Here is a 26541-nt window from a genome sequence, read left to right as displayed (position 1 = left end):
TAACAAAGAATACAATGTCGTATATCGAAGTATATTAACTTCAAATACCTCTGTCCTAAACACACTATGTACAGTTTCTCACAACACTGTATAGCAACACAAAAGTCTCACGTATTCTCTGAATTACAGCAAAAACAAGATACAAAGTTACATTTCATATCCCATACCTTATACACAGTACGAAAACCTTACCCGCGCCTGTATTTACACACTTCTACAATCACCGCAGACGAAGTCGCGGGTACCAGCTAATATATATATATTGGGGAAGAAAACTCGGTAGAAACGATGGTGCGGACACAAACAGTAAAAACACGGACACAAAATGTGCAGCAAACTGGTCTATTTAGAAAAAAAAAAAAAAAAACAGGAAAATAAATAAACCTTGACTTCAGGCACAAAAGAAACAAAACAAAATACAGCCTTAACTTCAGGCAAAAATAAAATAAATACCTGCTTGTCTGAGCCACTAGCTAAATAGAACTGATAACCTAACTATATGTGTGGCTTACTACCAGCAACACGAACAAAACAAGCACAATATAGTCTCACCGGACTCATGGTTACAGGACAGAACCACACACCTCCTTTCACCTGATGGAACTGCACTGCAATGCAAGAACTGCAGCCTTTTCTGGCCCAGTAATGAGCTCAGGATCTATATCTGGGCTGAGGCCTACTCCAGTCCCGCCCTGGATCACACATATGTCAGAGACTTGACTGACTGACTGGACTCCAGCATTCTGCCTGTCACCTTCTCACAATATGTATAGACTCAGAACATCTGTAAAGAACAATCACATAATCTGGTCCCATGTAAGGCTCTGTTCACAAGGCTATGGTTTTGCTTAAAAAAATGTGTGTTCTTCACAGAATCCTAAATGCGTTATTTAAAAAATGCATTCACTTTTTAAACCCGCACATACTTTTAAAAAAACAAATTAGTGTTCAAAAACACATGCAGTTTTCCCTGCATAATGCTAATGATAAAGCATTCACATTTTTGCACACGTTGCTCGTCTCTTTCCCTCTTTCAATGCATCTGCCATACTGTCAAGCCCATCAGTGTCCATAAAACCTCCAACCACTCACCGAAGAATTGCTGTCCAATGTAGACAGGAGAGAGACTTGAATAGTTAAAAAAAAAAAAAAAAAATGTGAACCATGTGCTGGCAGCTCAGGTTATCAGGACCAGCCCCCATGTCCTCCTGGCTGCTCTGGCAGTCAGTAAAGTTTAGACCAATGCTGCTTTCTTCAGTGATGGCGTTACATTCATGGTGGGTTTGGCTAACAACTGAAGTCATGTGCACAATGAATGGCACATGATAAGGAGCAGTGAAAAAGTGATCTCTCAGAAAACCCCTTTAAGATACTTGCTGAAAAGGTGGACGTGGAAAAAGGGGATGCGTATTAAGAAACAGCACTGTGTGCCAAAAGTGTGCTGAAATCTTGGTGGAGCAGTGGTGGAGTTGGTATAAAGTTAGACTAGACATTCTAAATATGGAGCAGATCAACCAGCACAAGTTACTGTTGAACCTGGTACAATTTCATAGGGCTCTCAAATGGAATCTCTGGACTCAAACATACCAGCTTCTGCCCCAACTTTGGTCATGTGTCCAGCATCCATATTCCTTCTCCCTATTGGTTAGTATCACATATATTGTGGGGGCTTGCAGACTTGCTCATTGTAATAGCAAAGTCAGGACCTTTTTCTGTTTTGCATCCACAGTGACAGAGATGGGGCTGGCAGAACCTGGGCAGGAAGCTGTAAGGTTTCCACCACTGGATAGACCCCATCTAGTCTAGGTTTGCACTTATTTAAGGTTGTATGCAAGCAACCTACTCCAGTCCAGAAAATATGGTCCATGTGCCTGTGTGGATTGAACTGAATAGTGACTTATGATGCAGTGATCTCGCAGGCAGTCATATCACTACTGAACCAAAAATAGTGTCACAGAGCCAAGATGAAACGATAGAAATCACAAAACAGCCATTGCTCTGTATGTACTGTGTCACGTCCCATCCTGTATTTTCATGACAAAATAAAGAGAAGTGTCCTGTGCTTTTTCTTTGTTGAAGACTTTGGTTTGGAGACTTGTGCTGTACTGCAGAGCACGCTGTAGATGGTCGTGAGGATCCAGATGCTTCCTATTTATAAAGGTGATGCCATTACGTTTTCAGTCTTGCCTTAAAGGGGTATTCCCATGACGCTTGTTCACGAACCTGCAGGCTGTTGTGCTCTCTTCACTTCCTGCTTTTCTCGGCACATAGGTGGGCGGGGTTTCACTTGCACGGGATTGGTTGTAAATGAATTACCACAGTGTGAAGCTGATGTAGCAGAGCTGGATTTGAGTCAGTTTGCATTACATACAGAGGTAACGGACTCCCTATCTCAGCCAAATTCAATTAAACCGACTGATAAGAGCTCAGAAATCCCAGAGCTCTCTGAGAAGCTCCGCTACTTAAAAGACACAAACAGCTCAGAGCTACTCCTAGCCCCTCCCTCCCCCTCTGAGAGCAGGGAGCTACATCACTTGACAAATGAGCAGATAATCTCAAGGGCCATAGAAACGGAGTGTAAACAATGAAGTGAATAAATTAAGATAGCGGCCAAATAAAGCAGTTTGGATAAAGCAATGCATTTAGGAAAAGTCTTAAATCCACATAAACTAGCAGAATAGATAGGAGCCTTGTGATGGGACAACCCCTTCAATAATACTACACAGAGTGTTGTGAACCATTAAACCATCAGCGCGCAATAGGATTTATGGCATCCTTAGGCTTGCATTGGGGTTATCTCATGGAAAGACAGCCAAAAATAGGACATCTCCATATATATATATATATATATATATATATATATATATATATATATTTATTTTTTTAAAGAAAACCACAGAATCGGATGTGTGAATGAGTGCATGAAACGGCATGGATCTGTGCGCCATCTGTGATAAACTGATGTATGAATAAGGCCTTAGCCTGTATTAGGGTGCATACTCACATAGCAGCAACCCCTTGTGGATTTCAATGATCGCACAATTATATTGTATAATTTATATGGTATCAATTGGAAATGCCAATCTGAATTAGCCTCTTTGAGCGCATGCAGAATGTTTTATAAGAAAACCGTAGAAGGACCATTAATGATTAATCTGTGCAAAATGTATCATGGAAATGTTATTTTTGATAAAGTTTGCATAATTTTAGTAAAATAATTAAAAAGTCACGTTATTAATATGCCAAAAAATTTGACATAGCTGAAAATTTTTCCCCACTGTGTATAGACTTTATATATGTTGTACTAATTGTGAGTGGCATTAGTTGTGGGACTGACTTCTGGATGGGAAATCTACCATGAGTAAGAAAATTCCTTCCATCCATAATCACGATTTATCTGTTGTCTCTAGACCAGGACCAGAATTATAAAGCCCAAACTATATCTGTCCTCATTGTAATAGCAGTAGGGGTCCCCTGTGCTCAGACAGATGTGTGTAATGAGCTCAGAATTAGTCACTTGTTGTGGAAAAAGCAGCAAGCAGAGGTGTGATAGTGACTCGTAATTGCTGCGATATGATGCTGAGCTGGTGGTTTTGGCCTAGTAAATTGATATTAACTGGGGAATTGTTAGGAACTGACACAGCAGCGGCGACCGACCAGCTGTGAGTGGTAATACTCTGCAGGATATTCAGGATTGTGGGATGTTAGGAAGAGGCCTAAAAATCATCTGCAATATACAAATCCATGTATCGAACAGAAAGCTGAACACTTGACATACTATTGTGTGGTTAGAGTAAGGCCAGCCATACTCTAGACAGTGTCAGATTGATTATAGGATATTTTGTACGAGCAATCCCACCTTCAACATCTACAAATAAACTACCCAATTGGGGCAATTTAATTGCTTAAAAAAAATAAAAAAAAAAGTCAGAACGGCCGATCTGTTTTAGGCTATGGCTCCACGCAGCGGGCCACAGCAAGAAAGTGCAGTAGGAAAAACACAGAGGCAATGCATCGCATTTTTCCCCGCTGCACCTTTCACATGCTGTCTTTATGTAACACTGTACAACACCTCTGTGAATACCTCTGTACTGTTACTAAATAACTGTTTCATTTTTTATTTTTATTTTTTTTATATCAGGCACAAAAACTGTGCTGAAAAATTCAGCTTATACTCCAGTATATACAGTACCATTAAATCTAGTAATTCACAGGTAATTTCTTCTTTGATTTCAGTTTCATTTTACCCTTTCTTCTCTATTCAGGCCCAGACCGCCATGACCACACCTTCCAGAAATGCCTTGACTCTACTAGGTTTGCCAAACTGACAACTTTGGCTTCTTACTTTTCTAACACTTTCCTATCTACCAATGCAACACAAATTCGCCATCCTCCATGCCACTTTAATAGTCTCATTGTTGCTAACCATTATGCACTGCCCTCACTATAGTGGTGTGCATGCTGTGCTGATGCGTGTCCTGAAATACTGAACAAAGAATGAGAGGGATTCATCAAGGCCTAACTACTGTAATAAATCTGTCCCAGTGAGTATTATCTGTGCTTGCTGCACAACTAAGGCAAATCCCAGTAAAAATGCAAACAAGTTTTGCAATGCAGTTCTTGCTGCAAGAGTAAACTGTGTCGCAAATGCACCATGTGACTATGCTCTAATAGTTTTCATATACTATGTATACTAGTATCTCTATATACTAGTTTCTGGGTAAGATTTACCAATCTTTCCTATTTTGACACACGGGGCAGATTCCCGGCATCTTCCCAAGTGTAGAAAGCTCTAGAAGTGGCTGGTCCCAGGTGTGTGCATGTGGAGAGGGCTTATTACAGGCTCCTTCCCATGACAACCAGATGTATTGTGACACACGGCCGCAGTAATGACACCTTCCCTTTCTGTCCTTTTGAGTGTGGCCGCCTTTTATAACTAGCTTGTAATGATAAATGATCAAAGACACCGCAGGACGAGAGAAAGCCGCAAGCCAAGAGCAAATCTACAGACTATTCATTAGCCAAGGCGATTCAGTCATCGGAGACGAGAGCAACAAATCAATAAGATGCTCAAAGCACAGGGGACACGGGGCCAGGAGACCTCCTAACATGAGAACTAGTTCCTGAAGAGAAGACCTGACCAGACAAGAGATGGGATCAGCAGCTTCAGCGCAGAAGACAATCTTCTTGGAGGTGGACGGAAAGGTGCAGAAGGTGAGTCCTACTCATAGTAACTTAGGTATAAAAGTAGAACAACACTGGATGAACCAGGAACTGGAACCTCAATGATATTGTAAAGCTCGGCTACTTTATAATGTACTTTGTCTTTTAATTCCTCAATATTCCCAGGATCCCTGCTTCCTGTCATTGAATGGGAACCTTCTCTCTTTTACATTCAGGGGATGTAAGATGTATAGGCCCTATTAGTGTATACATGTAGCGTAGACATCTAGATATACATTACATACTCTGCTGCTATGTTTAACTCATCAATGACATTGTAACAAATACTCAACTGCATAAGAACTAAATTATATCATTCCAATCATTGACCACAGTTAGAGATTTTATATTTCAATATACTGTATTTCACTAAAGGTTTTAGAGATTTAACAGAAACAAAATGGAAAAAAAGTCACCCGAGTTTACCCTGGGTGCTCACGTGCAGCCACAGTGTTGGCCTGAGCACAATATGTGTCCCATAAAGACTAAGTCTATACATTTTTCTTTAGTGTTGCGAAGCAGAGCAGTTAGGTATTCCATGGTCTACAGATTCGTCATCCCAGAGTAAAGATCTGCCCATAAATGCGGGGCTGGCTGCTTCCAAAAAAGCAATAAGGGTTTTGGCATAAGGACATTGGAAACAGCCTGGCATCAAATTTGCTTTGGGTCTTAGTGGGAACATTCAAAAGGTAAACAATAGGATCCAATGGGATTAGTAGGTAAAAAAAGGCCATGACACAGTGTCTGGAGCATAGGTCCAGAAGGGTTTAACCTGAAGTCCTTGACAATAAATATGAAATAAAAATCCCCCCAAGGAGCTGCAGCGCCAGCAGCTGTTAGAAGATGCAGGATTCAGTGTATGAAGCATCTTCAGAGTGTGGAAACAGTTCATAAGGAGCTTGAGTTGATTCTCTTTATACAGGGGGCACACTTTTTCAGGATCAGGCCCAAATAATAGTCCATAGTTCCAGGGGAAACTCCTTACCCAACCAGGCTCCCCATCAGGTCATATAGGCATATTTTGGGTGCAAGGTGGAATAGAAATCTAACAGCGAGCTAGAGATGGACAAGATCAGCCCTAAGGTAGAGGATAACTGTTTAAATGGAGGGAATTTGGGGAGAGATTGGGCACCAATAACAGAGGAGAAAAAAACAGTCAATCTGGTGATAGTTATAGGCAGCCACCAATGGAAGAGAATATTTATCTTGGAAAATAGAAAAAAAGGAGCCTAAGTGAACAGATTGACCAGGCCCGTCAACTGGATGAAGCCAGCCCGAGACCATGGTTGAGCCACCCTCACTGTTGAGCTAACAGTGAGTAGAGGGGCGAAAAGAAAAGGGGTCAAAGGGCAATTTAATGTAGCCAAATGAAATTTCAATTGACACCTACAGTAAGCCACACTAGATAGTGAGCCGTAACATCTGGCTTTGACCCCCATAAAAGTGAGCTGGGTTGGAACGATGCAAGCCATAGGTTCTCCACCTCTGTCCATCAATTATAGACCTGCAGAGTTAATCAGGAGGCTGTGGCATGAAAGTGAAGGCTAAATTCATATTCTGATTTGTAAAGTCCATTTCCCTCATGCGTCATAGGATGAGAGCAACAAACTTACACGGCACTGAAATGACAGATGCAGATAGAGCCCCAAGTTTTCTTATGTCATCTTTGTCTTCTTTTCAAGTATAAGAAAAAGTCCTGCATGATTCATACTAGAATGAAAGCAGACAGAAGGGGCTCCATCATTCCCAAACCATTTAAGTCCATTGCTCTTATCCTATGATAATGGACAATAACAATGGACTTTACAAACAGAAATGTGAACTAAGCCTTAAACCAGGGCCTATTTTGATTACATTTAATGGGTTATGCCAGCTGATAACTCTTGATAGGTTGTAAATGTTAGATGGGTGGTGATCCATGTACTTGGATTAATAGAAAAGGGGATCCTAGTCTCATATTCACCACCATGTGTCTCTCACCAGACATGGCCAGCATTGCATTCTGCTACTCTGAGGTTCTACCTGAGGTACAGAAACAACATTAGTATGGTCTCATTCACTCATTCGCTTTTACCGGATGTGTGATGTACATGTTAATCACGGTCAGCACACAATGCTGTCCATGGTGGAGTAATTTTTTACATCCATGACAATGCGTCATCCTTGTTTTCAAGTATTTCTATGCTTGTCAAGGTCTTTGGGTCCATGAATAACACTTCAGGGCTTACTCATAGATTTGGAAACTTGTTTGTAAGTCCCGGTGACAGCAAGGACTGATGTAAGTCATTCGTTGTATAGCACAGCAGCATATGTTAGCGCTATAAGGATAAATAACTTGTACCACCTCTGCACTAACTTCCCCAGTGTTGCTGCTGTTTTCTGCATTCACTGTTATGATTGAAAGATTTTGCTTTTTGCAGGTTGTTTTCAGCCGTCAAAGCAGCAGCAGTGACATCAAGCAGATTCTGTGCACATCGGTCGGTCTCTCCTGGTAATGGTCCTTTATGTAACTGCAAATTCAGCTATTACAGCAAATACAATGTAGCACTCATATAGAGACAGTTCTGTATGTATACTCACATATAGAAATCATACAATGAGATATTTATTTACCATCAGGCAGACGTCCATTATCCTGGTGGACCAAAGAGGCACCTTGATTGCCATTGACCCAACCATTCCGGTCAACTGCAAGAAGTAAGAATGTATATGTGTATATGCAATGTACATGTTAACTGGATACTACAATGTACTTGCTAATTTCAACATAACTGTATACATCTACAATATAATTGTCTTGCAATGATTTCAGTATGCCATACCGGATTATCTCTCAGGAGTTGTCTCCACAATCAGGTAATATTTAGCTGTGGTTAACTAGTTAGGTCTAGTCAGTGACACTTTCTTACATTCTAGATCTTCTCCATATTATTCTAGAAAAAGAAGACTTTTTCCAGACACTTTTGGCACAAGTTACAGAGGAATTTACAAGGTGAGTGTTAGGGAAATGCTAGGACAGCAATTCCCCAGTAGCTGCTGGAAACCCTGGGAAAGGGGCACAAGAAACAGTGAGCCCTGATCTGGAACCCCCCACTATCCCTTCCTGCTTGCCTAGTCCTATCCTATGTAATAGGCGACAACTTGAAGACGATCCCTTCCTATATACATGACACACACAAAATGCAGACAAGACAAACAACAACAAAGGGAGGTCAGCTAGCCAGGGCTCAGTAACAGTCGAGCAATGCAGTGCCAAATCAAAGTCCAAAAGAATAGTCAATAGGAAAAGCCTAGGTCAGGATTAAGAATACAAGTAACAAAACAGCAAGAGAAAACGCCAGCAAGCATGAGGCAATAGCAAGCACCAATGTAAATGAGAGCCAAGAATAAATAGGGAGGAAGAACCTGCCCTGGAGTTGATAGGCTGTCAATCACAGTGCAATGCAAAACTTAACTACTTCATGAACAGAGGCAAACAAGGGCAGAAGACGAGTGTGGTGGAAATTCAATTACAGAACTAAAGCCGTGTTCACACAGTGCGACCAAAAACTCTAAGCAAGGAACTAAACTGCACACACCTCCTGCACCACAGCATGCGAGCAGAGGGTGGCGCAGTGACCTGAACAGGCAGAGATGTTACAGTGAGTTGTCCAGACTGGCTGAGGAAGTTCATCCATTACTGCTGTCAGTCTATAAGGCCTTATTCACAGGATTCAAACTGCAGCTTTCACGTCTGCTTTATATCTGTACAGCCACGAATCACAGATTTGTTTGGAAGTGTGAATGGTCCATTGGATAGAATAAGGTGAACAGTTAGATGGAGCTACAGTGCTGACACTTGGGAAAGCATCTGGATTCCACCGCTGTCGCTGACCATCCCCTGATGATTGGGGTAGTCTTGAGCCGCAAACTCTGGGGCTGAATTGTTTGCAGAATCCACAACAAGATCTGTCAAGGCACTTAATTTTTCCACTTCCAGTTCCTATATCTGGTTTTAAATACAATGGGAGGTAGAACCTTAACCTCAGTGGCAAATAACATTGTGTGAATGGACCCCGAGGCTTCATGCACACAACCCTGTTTTTCACAGTTAGCACACTGACCCATTATATTATATGGCCCCATATACATGCCTGTGTATTATCATGGGCCCTGTATAGGGCTGGGAGCGTTGACAAAACTCACAACAGGTCTTGTTCCTGTCCATTTTGCATGCCAGTCTCATAGAAGTAAATAAATAGATCTGTGGAGACACATAGATAACATCCATGTGCCATTCAACCCCAGACGCAGCACTTGCACACAGTTAAGTCCATGTAGCCTAAAGCAAAGGATGATCTGTAATATAGCGTGTAACTATTATTCTGTGTAAGGTACATCTTAAAACACTTTATCAGAAAAAGATGAACATATAAAGATACACTATAAGGATAAAGATATTGGGACACCTACACATTGCACCTACAGGAGATTTTATGACATCCTATTCTACATCCGTAAGTATTAATATGGAGTTGACTCCTCCATTTGCAGCTAAAACAGCTACCACTTTTCTGGGAAGGATTTTCCATTTTTGATCACCAATTTTCATTGGTGTTGTTGAGTCATTGAGGTGATAGATACAGTAATAACTGAGCTGGGTTCAAAACTGTTTTTACTGAAACCTGGAAATGGAAGCAGAACTTTTTGAACAATTGATAGAATAACAAACTGAATGACACATATTCACTACAGGTCTTCAGCCATCTGGCTTATGTAATAGAAGTCTCTCTAGCTCAGGTGAGACAACGCTATTGCTGCTGCTTACACTATGCAAGTTTACTGTCCACTCACCCTACTCAAGTACAGCGTTGCACAATTTGTGCACTTTGGGTTCCACTACAGGCTCCTCATTAGAGATGAGCGAGTGGTATTCGATTGAATACCTCGCTGCCGTAGGAATGTGTGTAAGTGGCCGATCACCAAGGCTTTAAGCGCATCGAATATTCGATGCGCTTAACCCCTTGGTGATCGGCCGCTTACACGCATTCCTATGGCAGCGAGGTATTCGATCAAATACTACTCACTCATCTCTACTCCTCATGTCTATGTTATCCAGCCTCTTCAGCATATATTCTCATTCATGGGTACTCTCTGAATCGTTTTCCTCTGCTTGCCAGTTGAACTGTTCATGCCAAAAAATGGGGTTTAACAATTCTAGGCCTTTACCACCTTATACTCCCATGTGTAACACACCATATGCGGCTGTAAGACCAGCACCCCTGAAGTATTCCAGGTGCTAATCGCGGCCCATGCAACATTGTAGAAAAATAGCAGGTGTAATAGCATCCTTATGTGTATATTATAGAATTCAATAATTGTGAGAAATGATAAATAGGCAGAATTGTAATGTTTTTTTTTTCCATTCTTTTGCATTTTCATCAGAGCATTCAGGATTAGTGAGCTGAAGAGAGAAGTCTATGAGCGTCTTACAACCTTAGAGCGTAGAGTGGAAGGTGAGGGAATAGCGACATATTCATTGCTTGCACCCTTGTTTAACAATATTATACCACAACTTCCAAATCATGTTATAAACTTGGCAACTCTGAGAACGTCAAGAAGGCTCCTGGAAAAGTGGGCAAATCTCTTGGGCCCAATGAAATACTCCTGTATACAACAGACTATCTCTCATTTTAAAGGTGGCGTAGGTACTTTATGTATCAGTCATGGCCTGAAAAAGGGGAGCAGGACCAATACAATAGGGGGACCATGTCCAAAAATGTTCTTGCATTATTCTCCCAGACCCTTGTTGGCAAATATGAATAAAATATTGATCCCACTATGTGTTTGTCACCATAATGATGATACCTCTCATATGTATGAAGTTACTTTAAATGTTGATACATTTTTACTCTATTGCAATGTAGACTCAGTTTCATATTGTTTGGATGGTGTCTATCTAGTATACCTTTGCTATATTATCTTGACTTATCAGTAGGTTATATTGCAGTATACACTTTGTCACTGGTATATTTGAATGAGAACATGAAAGAAGGCTGCCAGGGCCATTACACACACAGCACAACAATACAACAATATTGCTGCATCCTAAACTTGCATAATTACCTTTTATTTCCAGTTGAAGGCCGGAAGGCTATTGAAATTGACAAATGTAAGCTTGAACTGAAAAAGCTGCGGGATGAACTGGAAGAAAGAAGTAGCAGGTCAGTGGCATCCTGCTCTGGCAGCGTCAGATATAGGCTTAGTTAAATGGAATATACCACCACCAAAATTGCCACTTATTTGCTGTTATAGGGGTGAGTAGCGGGATAGTGAACATAATGCAAGCTTGCTGCTGAGAAAATCAATTTTTATTCTGTATGCAAAGGAGATGTTTGGTGTACCTGAGGCATAGCTACATCTGCTGAAGAACCTATTATCATCTATACCGACCCCTAAGATATTGACTGATTTCACCCACTACCGACCCTTACTATAATGATTGACCGGTTCTATATGTGGTGACCAGATGTAAAAATGGGTGTTCTGGAAGGTGCTATTGGGCCCAAACAGCTTATTTGCATTCAAATTAAAGTTTTCTTGGCAGACGTATTACATTTTTACACAAGGTATATTTACTATGCCACAACCACCCTTACACACCATATATATTTAGAAGCAATTGTGGTGGTAGACTGTCCAAACAAAACAGAACACCCAAAATAAACATATGGTTGATTTTATTAAACCATATCAGTACATATCAGTACTTCTTCATCTATGTCCTGCATGGTCCTGAAGCTGTTTCTGAGTGAGAGTAAGACCTGCAGCAGATTCTCGTGTACTTATTGTATGCAGAGCATAGAGTTAGTCTCTAGCCATCAGCCCAGGGAGAACTGCACATTTCAGACACAGGGGAAACTGCTAAAAACTGTAGAATATAAGTCATATATAACGAACAGAAATAGGGTATACACACAAAAAATCTTATCCTGAAGAGTCAAATGAAAGAACAGGTACGATTTAACCCTCTTACACTTTCTCTGTTTTTCAGCAGACTAAGCTGTTCCTGTAAATATTACCGTTCTGGAGAAATAATCCGGATAAACCCTCGCAGGGATGTTCCAACTTACCCCAAGGTAAACTTGTGACTATCACGTTTTCATGCCATGGTGACCAGAGGCAGGGTGATTGTTATTATCTACATGTGTGAAGTTCACTGGGGGAATATATCATGCCTATACAGCAGTTTTCTAGTATACTTATTTTTGGAATTTTTTGTGCAGGTCAGGGTTTTGCACAAAAAATTTGATGGGGTTCACAAGTCAACCAATGTTTTATAAATTATGAGGCACATTATTAAAGTGGTTGTCCGTCTCAAGGATCCTATCTATACTGGTAGCTTATGTAAATTGAAGTCTTTTCCTGTATATATTGCTTTAGAAATTCTGCTTTGTTTGCCTGCTATGTGAATTTATTCCTCCCATTGTTTACATAGCGTTGCTATAATCACGGACCTGGGAGATAGGACAAGTGATGCCACTTACTCAGTGCTCTTGCCGACTTCCGCTAATTGCACTTTGCTGATAAAGCCTGGTCTGTAGTCTCTGTATGTAAATACACAGATAACACTGAGTCCATTCTGTACAAGCACCTGCATATTATCTGATCTGAAGAAGTGTTGTGAGACTTCACCGGCTGTTCAGCAGGAGGGAAGGGAGAAATACAGGAAGTGAGAGGAGCAGACACTGCAGACAGACTGGCGAAAGTCTGATAGGGGAGAACTCCTTTAAGCTACTTGTGCATTTTTGGTGTAAATTGTGCCTTTTTGTGCCCTGTGCACTTTTTTTTTTTTCCAGATGCTATGTTGTCCTCACCATATGGTTATTGGTTTAGAATGTGACAGCATAGCCAGCAAGTCTACTACAACATACCAAGAATTGATGTGGAAGAAGAATCAAGCAAAATTAACCCTTCCCAACATAGGGAGTAACATGCTCTGTGTAACACATCATTGACATTGTTGTGTCTTTGGTTCCACAGTATACGTTGTCTACTGAGACTATCGAAACCTTGAAGAAACCCACCTTTGATGTCTGGCATTGGGAATATAATGAGGTTTGTTGAGAAACCTCACTCAACCTTAACTCTTCAATACTACAAATGAATAAAAAAAAATGTAATATATATGTCAGAGAAAAATGTGTTTTTCTCCACTTATCAGGCTTGTTTCCTCCCCCTTTCCCTTCCTGACACTCTGAAATCTCTCCTGAATACATCTTGGTCTCTCAAGAGAGATAAGAAAGCTCTGTGCATGCTCACAGAGGAATCAAATTACAGTGTTCCATAGAAGCTTATGGGCGCGGAGGCCAGTGAGAAAAAAGGACTGGGACAACTCAGAATTAAAGAGAGGTTTGCAAAGGAGAAACTACAGGATAAGGCTCCGTTCTCACGGAGTAACGCACAACTCATTTAGACACGTATACACATGTCAGAGCGCGGCGCTTCAAAACAGATCCCATTGATTTCAATGGGTGCCGGCTTACATATGTAACACATTGAAATCAATGGGTTACAAAGCCTCCCATTGATTTCAATGTGTTACGCGTATAAGCCAGCACCCATTAAAATCAATGGGATCTGTTTTGAAGCGCCGCACTCTGACACGTATATACGTGTCTAAATGAGCGGCGCGTTACTCCGTGAGAACGGAGCCTAAGAGTCATATCATGGCCAGATAATGTGTTACTTTGCATGTATACACACATATGGCTGCTAACGCTAGGTTCACGCTAGCATTCGGGTTTCCAACCTTCAGCGGTCTACTTTGTGACTCAAAAGGCAGAAACCCTATCCGCTTAAAAAGCAATTACACGTGGAAACCCACAGACCCCATAGACTATAATAGGGTCAGCTGGGTTTCCTTTTGGTTTCCCCTGATTGTATACTGAAATTGGCAGAGAGAATCCAGCTTGCTGAACTTTAGTACTCTGACGATTTTAAGCAAAATCTGCAGTGTTAGGGAGCTTGCATACGGAGTTACGCTCCGCTCATTCTGAACGTATCGCACCTCGCACGAGATACGAGAAACGAGAATGATGACGTGACTCGCGCTGTTGGGTTTTTTTTAAGTGGGGTGAGGCAGGTTATATAAATTACAACATTTGTTTTGAATTTAGACAGTAATTAAAATATGTAAAATACTCCCTAAAAGTATTTTAATTACAGATACAAAATACTGAATAAAAAAAGTATTTTAATTACAAAATACCTGACAAGTATTTTAAATACTATTTTAATTACTTGTATTTTAAATCCTCCCGAACACTGAAAATCTGGGATGGAGTGCCTGAACACTAATGTGAACCAAGCGTTATCCTGTAAAGTCATTCTATAGGTTATGTACACGTTAATTGTGCCAATGGCCTGTCCACTCATGATGGGATTTGAGTTGCACAGAAAATGTATGGAGAGGAGGTTGGAAATTGAACGTTATAATGGAAGGAGCAGGATTCTAATAGCACAGAGTGTTTTAAGAGTGTGTGCTGATCTTGTTGGGGGAGTTTACTGTTCACTTGTGAGAATGTTAGCATGCTATTTGGTAATGCCCAATATGCTGATCACCAGTACTGAATCCAGTGAATGCCATATTAAGAAAATTTCACTGAATGGGTGTTGTAGTTCTCATACACTGCAGCTGCAGAGTGTACATTATATGGAACCGTCGGCATTGCCCCATGAGGTTCCTGTAGTTATGGATGAGGGACCTCTGCAGATAAAGGTTAATGGCTGACATATAAAATGCAAGTGGCTGCCACTGTCTTCCTGTGCGTTAGCTGTATTGCTCTCATATACTGAACTGAGATAACCTGTGGCTGCTCACATCACCTTATTGTCTGCACAGATGCTGAGTTGTCTGGAGTTTATGTATCATGATCTTGGACTTGTGCGGGAATTCAACATGAACCCCATCACCCTGAAGAGCTGGCTGGTACGTACTCCCATATAACCAAACCTGCACAAGAGACTGACAACAACCTCCTATTACCAATAAGTGCTTAAACTGTAAAAAAAAAAACACAAGAGGATGAATTACAGATTTACAGATCACCTCCATAGTGATTTCCCCTTTAAATGGTAAAATATCAGTAATGGATATCTAACATTATGGGTGACAACCATCATGGCTGCCATCACCTCCCAGACTCCTGAATGGTACGTCTAACTACTAATGCAGAAAGAGAAGAGCATCTACTTATAACACAGCATAGCTAGCTGGATTTACCTTTCAGAAGAACGGAAAAGCTGAGTGGTAGCACTAAATGCAAATATAAAACTACTAATTGATTTTTGTGTGATTTGCTCTGACAGTTGTGTATCCAGGAGAATTACAGAACCAATCCATTCCACAACTTCCGGCACTGCTTCTGTGTGACACAGATGATGTATGGCATGATTCACCTCTGTGAACTCCAGGTCTGGACAATTGTATAAAATGTACTGGTAATATCTGATACTGGGAAAGATGGGTGACCACCAATATGGCCATTATTACATAGGTTTCCAGAGAGAGCTGGGTGATAAACCCCTATAACGGTCACGCTGGTTGTCACCAAGCTTTCCCACAAACTGAAAGTTTCAAGTTTCTCATAAGTCTTATTTAGAGATCAGAGCGATGATTTCACTCTGATCCTGCAGCACAATGTGCTGTGTCTAAAATTTGACATCCTCATATTTTTTTTGCCCTTCTTCAGAGCCGTTTGTCACTTTTGGAGCTGGGGGTTCTTATGACGGCTGCAGTGTGTCACGATCTTGACCACCCAGGATACAACAACACGTAAGTTCGTCCCTATGTAGACCAGGTACAGTTGTTTTGAAATATACAAGAATATTTCTTGGTAGATTGTGAGTTCTTGTGCCCGGACACTGAGAGTTTATGAGTAGTATTTAATAATTACATTGTTTTTTAAGGTATCAGATCAACGCACACACTGAGCTGGCAATTCGATACAATGACATATCTCCTCTGGAGAACCATCACTGCGCGGTGGCTTTCCAAATCCTGGCGCAGCCAGAAAACAACATCTTCTCTAATATTTCCCCCGATCTCTTCAAACAGATCCGACAGGTCAGAAACTGCGAACACAGGGATTACGTTTTCTGGTCCTTGAATATCATATAAAAGGCTGAGTGGAACCTGATTGGGTTATGGTCTATATATTCTGTACATGGGGTCTGTATAAGGAATAACTAATACTATTCCTTGATGTACGGATTAGGGCTTATTCACACAGATGTTTTCCTTATTGGCACTGGGGCCTCCACAAACTGTGTGCAGCTCTGTGTATTGTCAGTGCAGAGGACACACCGGACTGCACATTGACAAGGGATATGCTGGTGTATTTTTGCTGCAATTTTTTAAAGTGAACCCCATTCACTACAATGGGTTTGTCTGATGTCTGAGTCCAGGCCACATGGATGTGAAACATGGTCATCTGAATAAGCACTTACAGTGGTTGTAGTAGTAGATTCGGTGGAGGTGTATACAGCTTTAAATGTCGCCTGCGGCTTTTACATTTAACATGTCATTTATGGGTATTTGTGTTTGGAAATCTCCCTTCTTACAGTCCATCATTCGCCTGATTCTAGCGACTGACATGGCTCGACATGGCGACATATTGGAGTCTTTTAAGCAAATTGTTTCCGCCTTTGACTTCTGTAATGAGGAACATGTGAAAATTGTAAGTCCCTGAGTTGTCCCTGCTGCAGAGTCTTGTAATACTCTACTTATTTGAGTCTGAATTATCTTCGTCTTCTCCATCTCCACTAGTAGCCTTCCACTATAAAGCCTTCCAAAGTCCCTGACTGGTATATAGATCTGCATATAGAATTTATTGAAATACTGTAGTTTATGGCACAATTTTTCCTAAACTGAGATCGGGGCCCCATGTGGTTTCCCTGTAAAAAGCGATGCAGGAAAAAAAACATAATGCGTTTCCACTGCGGCTCGCTACGTGGGGTCTAAATGTCATAAGGTGCAGATACTACCCTGCTGTCATGATCACCATATCTCTGCAGATCCCCCCCCCCCCAGACACATACTTATATTGTTATGCACAGTCGTATCGTTTAACACCTCTTTTACTCTTCGGCCTGTATTAATATTAGCCTTTACTGTATTTCTGGAATTTTATCAATAAACCAGAAGACTTGGAATGAACAGAGTTATAAATCTCACCTGGAAAAGACAGTGTGAGAATACTGCAGTGCATGGAATTATAGGACAGAGAATAAATAGACTGTAAATGATTGAAGTGACATCTGCGATCCATAGACGCTCCCTTAAAATTCCTAATACATGGTTATACACAATGTAGAAACAGACTGGGGGTTTGCTATGTGATACTGCAGGAATATAACAGAAACTGTTCATCTGTCTAGCTATAACAATGCCCAGCAAGTCCGATAGTAGGGGAGTTCTCCTTGCACTGTCTAATAATGTTGTGTTCTCTTTTTCAGCTGCAGATGGTACTGATAAAATGCTGTGATATCTCCAATGAAGTGCGCCCCACAGAGGTGGCAGAGCCCTGGGTAGACTGTCTGCTGGAGGAGTATTTCATGCAGGTCTGTAGAACTCACTGTCATAAATTATGTTTGACTTGTTGGATGTAAGAGAATTATCCTGTGCTGCAAGAGCGAGGCCTACAGGAGAGAGCAGGTTACTACCTATAGAGAATAGATTGTAGCTATAGAACAGTATCTGCATGTTTATTGCTTGGACAGTGGTGAAAGGGGATCTATCATTGGGAAATGTCATTTTTAGATAAGCACATCTTTGCATAGACTGTAGAAATGCTATTCCACACCTACCTTTAGTATGTAAATTGCCTCAGTAGATTTTGACTAAGTCTGTTTTTATTCACATTCTAATCAGCTTAGACCGTGCATCGGAAGTTGTCTGTGTTCACTGTTTGCTTTGTGTATGTATAGCAGAGGCAGCTGTGGTGATAACTTGTCTCTGCTGTACATACACATAAAGCAGACTGTGATCACAGACACTTCTGGTGCACGGTCTAAGCTCATTAGCATATGCATACAAACGGACTTAATCAAAATCTACTGAGGCAATTTACATACTAAAGGTAGGTGTGGAATAGCATTTCTACAGGCTATGCAAGGATGTGCTTATCTAAAAATGACATTTCCCAATGATAGAGCCTCAAGGAGTGCTAGACAATACCTTCCTTATGCCAGTACATACTATAAAGATGATTGTCTTTTCCCCTTAAAGGTGTATTCCTCCTCCTGGGATGATAGTGGTGGTGGTGTCAGGAGAATGGTGGAGTCCCCTGTTTGCATAATTGAATGAGATAGTGGTGTGCATACTTGGCAACTGCCCTATTGATTTCTATGGGGCTACAGGAGATTGTCATTGTGACAGTCTTATAGAAGGAAATAGAGCAGTTGCTAGGCTTATACACTATCACTACATTTGCATGGAAAATTTGCATTTTTTATATGTTTAGCTCCTAATTTTATTTTTTGGGGGGAGAGTAGAAATAAAAAAGTCTGTAATCTTTTTTTTTTTTTCTTGAGGGGGTTGTTTATGTAAAAAAACGTGCCAAAAAAAGTGCGTTTTTTGGTGCGTTTTTTTACACGTGTAAAAAATGTCATTGAAGTCAATGGGAGTCTGATTTTTACATGTATATTCTTTACACGTGTATTATGCAAAAATGAGCACGCATTTACTCTGTGTGCACGGGCCCAAACTCTGCAAATTTTCTGTCTAAAGTGCTGCAACCGTGGTTCTTTATGCATCGCTTTTTGGCTGCGGGATGTCCAATGGGGCCTTAGCCTTAGGCTGAGGCCCCATGTTACGGAAATGCAGCTTTTTTTAATTGCAGATTTTGCAGAATTTTTTTTTTAGCTAAAGCCAAGAATGGCTACAAAATGAATGGGAAATATATAAGAAGTTCTTATACTTCCACCTTCTGCTCAATCCACACTTGGCTTTAGCTGAAAAAAAAAAAAAAAAAAACGCAGCAAAATCTGCAACAAAAAAAGCTGTGTTTCCACAATGTGGAGACTTAGCCTTAGAGTGAGACCCCAAGTTGCAGAAACGCAGTGGTTTTAATTGCAGATTTTGCTGAGGTTTTTCGAGGCAAAACCAGAAGTGGACTGAGCAAGAGGAAAACGCATAAGAACTTCCTACATATTTCCCATTCTTATTGTAGTTACTCTTGGCTTTGGCTAAAAAATAAATAAATAAATAAAAAAATAAACAGAAAATCTGCAACAAAAAAAAAACAGCTTTTCTGAAAAGTGGGGCCTTAGCCTTGAAAACTGCTTATCCTTACCCATCTCTCCTGGAGAGGAGCCACCCAGCAGCCGCTTCTTCCCAGTTCTTTATAAAGGCCTGCACTGTTTCAGAGTGTAATAAGGGAGTCTAATGGTATTTAGTGATGCCGGTTTTATGGGCAGTATGGATCTGCTAACAGGTTTCCTTTAAATCCAGAGATAAAAATCCATCCAGACCCAATACATCTCACAGCTGAGAATTTGTTACAATTGCAAATAGTTTAGCTAATTCTCTGCGCATCTATGCAGCCTAGTCTGAGGTATGATGCAGTTCACCTGCACTGATACATTGCAACAAACTCTCAGGACTAGAGATTAATAACACATATTATGTCACATTACTATAGTAGTAGGTGTCATTTTCTAAAAGATTTTGAAGGATAACAGGCACTCGGAGCAGAAGTGGAAGAAGAAGAGTTTACTGAGACTTCATAATGATTATGTGAATAACTAATGCTAAAGTTTTCCTTTACAGAGTGATCGGGAAAAATCAGAGGGTCTCCCAGTAACCCCATTTATGGATCGCGATAAAGTCACAAAACCCAAAGCTCAGATCGGATTTATTAAGTTTGTCTTGATTCCAATGTTTGAGACCGTCATGAAGGTACAAGAACTTCTAATAATATACTAGTTTTGTCCCATTTACTCTTAATCTCACTTGCCTGCACTTCACATCTGTTACAGCTCTTCCCACAGATAGAAGAGGTGATGGTGCGTCCTCTACAGGAGGCAAGAGATCATTATGAGGAGCTCATGCAACTGGAAGAGGCAATGGCAGAAGTGAGTTGTATGAACACTTGTCTGATAAAATAGTATAATGTGATAATCAATATAAAAAATAATAATTAATATTAAAACCACAGGTAGTGTGTAGATGAGAATTAGTCACATGTACGTGTAAAGGTAGCCTGCAGCTGGTGTTCTATCTGACTATAAAGAAACTTGCATACTGTAAAACACGGTTGTATTTCCCTGGACTGACACAAGATGGCGCCATCTGCTTTCTTTTTAATTTGCCATGCTTTGACTTTTTTTTTTTTATTAGATGAAACTGTTTTATTGGATTTAACATAAAGAGATCCTGAAACTAGATCTCAGCCTCGATGTACAATACTGAAACGATATAAATGATTTAGTTCAAGGCATATACAGTATATGTATGATTTAAGATAAACGAAAAACGACCCTCCATTCTTTAATCTGCTGCTTGGAATAAGTCAAGAGGCCTAAATGGAGGCTTTAGATTGTTTTTTGCTTACTTCTAAATGTGATAAACACTGCATGACTATTAGACAGGTAGACGTGGGTATTGTTTACTGTGGTGGTTCCTAAACTTTCTTTCGGGACGCACTTTTGAGGAGAATTTCCCCAGGGACACCCCTATATAAATGTCCCTTCCTGAAATTTTCCTTTTATTCTGTCTCTTAGTACTGTATTCTGTCTTTTATTCTATTCTGCCATCCGAAATTTTGTGTGCCCCCTTCCTCCCTGCTACCTTACAGTTTCCTGTCCTGTGGGCTCCACACAGTATGTATAGTGTTCGCTGGTGCCCCCCACACAGTATAAAATGCTCCACACTATCTTGACATGGTATAATACTCCAAAGCAGCCTCCACAATATGATGTTCCACAGTGACCCCACACAATGTCTCCACACAGTATAATACTTCAGAGCAGCCCCCACAGTATAATGCTCTACAGTGGCCCCAGACAGTGTCTCCGTACAGTATAATACTCTAGAGAAATACCAAACACACTACAGACGATAAGGGTGCTTTTTATCTGTACCATTTTTTGCAAAACCACTTTTTTTATAGTCTTCCCCATAGGACTGAAAAACTACAATTGTTTTTTTTTTATTAAAGCAACTGCTGCTGTTTTCTGGTGTAAAAGTTTGTCAAGGCTTGAAAAAGGCTCACCAGAGCTGAAACGTTGCCTATACACACGGAATAAACTTCACTATTGCCTTTTTGAAAACAATGGAGTGCTGCCTTTTTCCTTGGATAGATAGATAGATAGATAGATAGATAGATAGATAGATAGATAGATAGATAGATAGATAGAAGATAGATATCAGATAGATAGACAGATAGATGGATAGATAGATATGAGATTGATTGATTGATTGATAGATGATAGCTAGCTAGCTATGAGATAGATAGATAGATAGATAGATAGATAGATAGATAGATAGATAGATAGCTGATAGATAGATAGATAGATAGATAGATAGATAGAAAGATAGATATGAGATTGATAGATATGAGATAGATAGATAGATAGATAGATAGATAGGAGATAGATAGATAGATAGATAGATAGATAGATAGATAGATAGATAGATATGAGATAGATAGACAGATAGATGGATAGATAGATATGAGATTGATTGATTGATAGATGATAGCTAGCTAGCTATGAGATAGATAGATAGATAGATAGATAGATAGATAGATAGATAGATGATAGATAGCTATGAGATAGATGATAGATAGATAGATAGATAGATAGATAGATAGATAGATAGATATGAGATAGATAGATATGAGATTGATTGATTGATTGATAGATTATAGCTAGCTAGCTATGAGATAGATAGACAGATGATAGATAGATAGATATGACATAGACATGAGATAGATAGATGATAGATAGATAGATATTAGATAGATAGATGATAAATAGATATGAGATAGACAGATAGATAGATATTAGATAGATAGATAGATACATAGATAGATATATAGATGATAGATAGATATGAGATAGATAAATAGATAGATATGAGATAGATAGATAAATAGATAGATATGAGATAGATAGATAGATAGATATGAGATAGATAGATAGATAGATAGATAGATATGAGACAGATAGATAGATAGATAGATAGATAGATAGATAGATAGATAGATAGAGATATGAGATAGATAGACAGATGGATGGATAGATAGATATGAGATTGATTGATTGATAGATTATAGCTAGCTAGCTAGCTATGAGATAGATAGATAGATAGATAGATAGATAGATAGATAGACAGATGATAGATAGATAGATAGATAGATAGATAGATAGATAGATATGACATAGATATGAGATAGATAGATGATAGATAGATAGATAGATAGATAGATAGATAGATATATAGATAGATAGATAGATAGATAGATAGATAGATATTAGATAGATAGATGATAAATAGATATGAGATAGATAGATATGAGATAGATATTAGATAGATAGATAGATAGATAGATGATAGATAGATATGAGATAGATAAATAGATAGATATGAGATAGATAAATAGATAGATAGATATGAGATAGATAGATAGATAGATAGATAGATTGATAGATAGATAGATAGATAGATAGATAGATAGATAGATAGATATGAGATTGATAGATAGATAATGAGACAACTAAACTGAATTCCCTGACCACAGCTTTGCCATAAGGGATCAAAGCTCCCATGTAACTTGATAGGGACCATGGGAAAAATATGCAAATCTGTCTTCCATGATGTAATTAGGAAGTGCACGGTGGAGTGCTAAAGGCTTAATAAGTCTCCACACACCTAAATGTTGGTTTCTCCCCAAGTAGTGACGATATCCCCCTAACCCTGTCTAAGCCTCTCACCTCTACCAGGTTAGTCTTCTCTACACCGGGCTGACGAGATGCAATAACATCAAAACGGCCGTCCTCGTTTGAGAGACTATACCTGGCAATAATCCCAGCATCATTGCAAAACAAAGGCCTCTTGGAAGGTCGAGCATGATGTTAAAGGGAGCAAACCTTTATTGGGCTATATCACTGAGATTCTGTCTTCCTAATTACATCAGGGAAGACAGGCTTGCACATTCCAGTGAGCACCCTCTATTGGTTTGCAACACTGAAGCACCTGAATTCCTAATTACATCATGGAAGACAGATTTGCATATTCTTCCCATGGTCCCTTGCACAGTGGAGTGCTAAAGGCTTAATAAGTCTCCACACACCTAAATGGTGGTCTCTCCCCAAGAAGTGACAATATCCCCCTAACCATGTAACTTGATAGGCATAGATCTGCACCATGAGACTTTAGTGACAAGGGTGGTGTATTTTAGACCACAGATCCAACAGACAATGTAACTAAGCTAAAGTCGCTTATGCATACATGTCGCCTCAGGTTCACACATTGAGACCACAGCCCAAAACCGCTGTTCTGTAGACCGGCAAGGTTTTCAGTTTGACAGCAGTTTTCCATACTGACAATAAAAGACTTTTAGCTGCAGTCAGTATGTAAAATCTGCCAGTCCATATATCAGCACAGTTTCGGCTCCACTATACAAACTGATCGGCCGTGGTGCATCTATAACATGTGAACCTTGCCCTATAGACCTTAATGGTTCCAATAATTGTAAAATGGAAACGATCCTTCAGACCCTTGACTCTCACATCACATCCATCTAATCTATCAATAAATCTGGGAAATAACCAGTCTCCGCAGCAGGAGAGCATTTAGCACCACCATCAGTAAAACCAGCAGGGGGCAGTGTTCTTGTTAAAGCACCTTCATGGCAAATAAGTTTTGAAATGGGCTCTGAAGGTTTTGCGTTTGGCAGTGCATTATGATGTTCTCTTCTGTAATTGACCGTGAAAGCTTCTCAGCACAGAGTCCATTGGAAATTGTTTTCTGTGCACACAAAATAATGTCATTTTTCTTTCTTACTCTGCAGGTCCAGCAGAAAAAGGCAGAGATCCTGTCTGGTGGAGGCAAAGGGAAGCGAAACGTAGAAACCTTGTAGCTGTGTATAATTTACTTTTCCATGTGCAATAAAAAGTGTAAACCTGGTGGTGCGGCCCAGAGCCCCCGGTGTGATCAGTAGGAGTGAAGCGATGATTAATATTACTCTGCTCTGACCCCTCCAGCAGACCTGCATGTACTGGCGCTCGCACTGTTTTCTTAAATACGTAATTGATGTTGCGTTCAAAGTCTCCTTTTTCTTGCCAGTTGTGCGCCTTTAAACAGCAGGGGTGCAGCTCTCGGCTTCTTGGACTCAGTATTTGGGGGAATATGTTGGGAGTCATTAAATAAGGATTAGCCCCATTCAATGCTCAGATGCCAGGTTAGAATAACAGATCTTGGCAGCCCCTCAGAGCTGATAGATCACTGAGTTTTCTGAATGGAAATGTGCCTGCTCCTTGCCTGGAGTCAGCGGTTCCCATACGTCCAATGTTCACAAGATATTCAGGAATTCTATACTGTTCACATTTCTAATTTTTGCTGTGGTTTCACAGGGTAGCAGATTATGGGGCTATTCCAGGGGCCACCATAGACTGCAGACGCAGAGCTGCTTACAGGCTGTATAATATAAAAACTCTATTCATCTGATCGTTTACAATGTGATTATTTTTTCCATTTACAAATCCATATACAGCAGCATCTATGAGGAACATGTTTATTCTTCCTAAGCTTTCTGGACCATGAATGGAATGTCCAAATCAGGGTCGGACTGGGGTGTCTAGGGCCCACCAGTGGAATTGTTTCTAGGGGCCCACCACCAGGACCCTGCAGACCAGCGATACCGAGACAGGGCAGCTAAAGGTAATACCATATTGGGAGCCATGCTGCTCACCCGCCATACAATGTGCAACAACATACTACCTAAACCTACTTCTACACTCTGTATGGAAAGTGAACAGCGCAGCTCCGAGAAATGTTACCATTACCTATAGCCGCGCTGTCCTGGAAGAGCTGATCTGCAGAGGTCCTGGCTGTTGTATCATCACAGATGTAATATTGATGGCCTATCCTAAGGACAGACCATCAATATTATAAAGATGGATAAACCCTTTAAAGATTTGTCCAGGAATTGGAGCAACCCATGTGCCTGGCGGGAGGTATAAAATAAAAAAATAAATAAATAAAAAGTGCCTTAACCTGTCCCCACTGCTCCATTGTCCGCCGCCAGTGTCCATTTAGTCTCGTGCTGGCGCCTCTTTGCTGGGAGTCCTGCACCTCATGGGACCACTGAAACCAATTAGATACAGGATTTCCAGAAATGAGGCCATGAGACTGAACAGACACAGGCAGGAGGATAACGGGGTGCTGGGGACAAAAGCTCCATGAAAAACACTGCGTCTCACTGTTGCGCCTAATCCTTAAAGAGAACCTTTCACCATTTGGGGCACATGCGGTTTAATACACCACTAGAAAGCCGACAGTGTACTGAATTCAGTGCAGCTTTCACGTTCTGTGCCCCATGTGAAGAGCTATCGGTGCCGGTACCATAGCTCTTCACTGTCAGAAGGGCGTTTCTGACAGTAAGTCAGTAACGCCCTTCCTCACAGTAGCGTCTATTGCGCTGTACTGTGTGAGGGGTCGTTGCTTACCGCCTAGTGATGACGCTGAGCGGTGAGGAATGCTACCTCCCCCCAGTACTGGTCTATGGACGAGCATTATCAGGAGGGGAGGGGGCGTTCCTCCCCGATCTCACAGTACAGCGCAATAGGCGCTGCTGGGAAGAAGGACGTTCCTGACAGACTGTCAGAAACGCCCTTCTGACAGTGAAGAGCTACAGTAACGGGACCGATAGCTCTTTACCCAGGGCACAGATCGGGAAAGCCAATAGTGCGTTGAATTCAGCGCACTGTCGGCTTTCTAGCGGTATATAGAACTGCCTGTTCCCCAGGTGATGAAAGGTCCTTTTTAACATCTCAATATACTGTACATCACACTATAAGGACAAGGCCTAGCACAGCGTCCCACAGCAAAAAAGCGCTGTGGGAAAACCCCCGGCGCCAACACATCAGTTTTTCCTGCAGCGCTTTTTGCAGAAACTCCACAGAGGTTTCCTCTGAGGACTTTCTGCTTCCATTATACCTATAGGGACACTGTAGGTGTTTCCGTAGGTATAAGTGCTGCGATTTCCAAAAACTGCAACAGTTACCTACACACTCATACATATACATTCATATATACTCACTCACACACAC

The 26541-nt window shown here is 40.7% G+C and overlaps 1 protein-coding gene across 1 annotated transcript; it reads left to right on the top strand.

The window, feature by feature from the left end:
- Positions 1 to 5151: 5151 nt before the first annotated feature.
- On the top strand, positions 5152 to 24350 carry PDE9A (phosphodiesterase 9A). The gene is made up of 18 exons (XM_075278056.1): positions 5152 to 5214; positions 7644 to 7714; positions 7843 to 7920; positions 8036 to 8079; positions 8161 to 8215; positions 10648 to 10718; positions 11342 to 11426; positions 12257 to 12341; positions 13246 to 13320; positions 15107 to 15193; positions 15574 to 15678; positions 15957 to 16039; positions 16174 to 16330; positions 16830 to 16943; positions 17722 to 17826; positions 20036 to 20164; positions 20245 to 20340; positions 24282 to 24350. Exons 1-18 carry the CDS (start codon positions 5152 to 5154, stop codon positions 24348 to 24350), a joined length of 1572 nt encoding a protein of 523 aa, XP_075134157.1.
- Positions 24351 to 26541: the final 2191 nt, after the last annotated feature.

This window comes from Leptodactylus fuscus, chromosome 6 (assembly GCF_031893055.1).
Source record: "Leptodactylus fuscus isolate aLepFus1 chromosome 6, aLepFus1.hap2, whole genome shotgun sequence".
NCBI classification, from domain to species: domain Eukaryota; kingdom Metazoa; phylum Chordata; class Amphibia; order Anura; family Leptodactylidae; genus Leptodactylus; species Leptodactylus fuscus.
The sequence above is the reverse complement of the archived record's forward strand: the minus strand, read 5'-3'. Positions and strand labels throughout refer to the sequence as shown.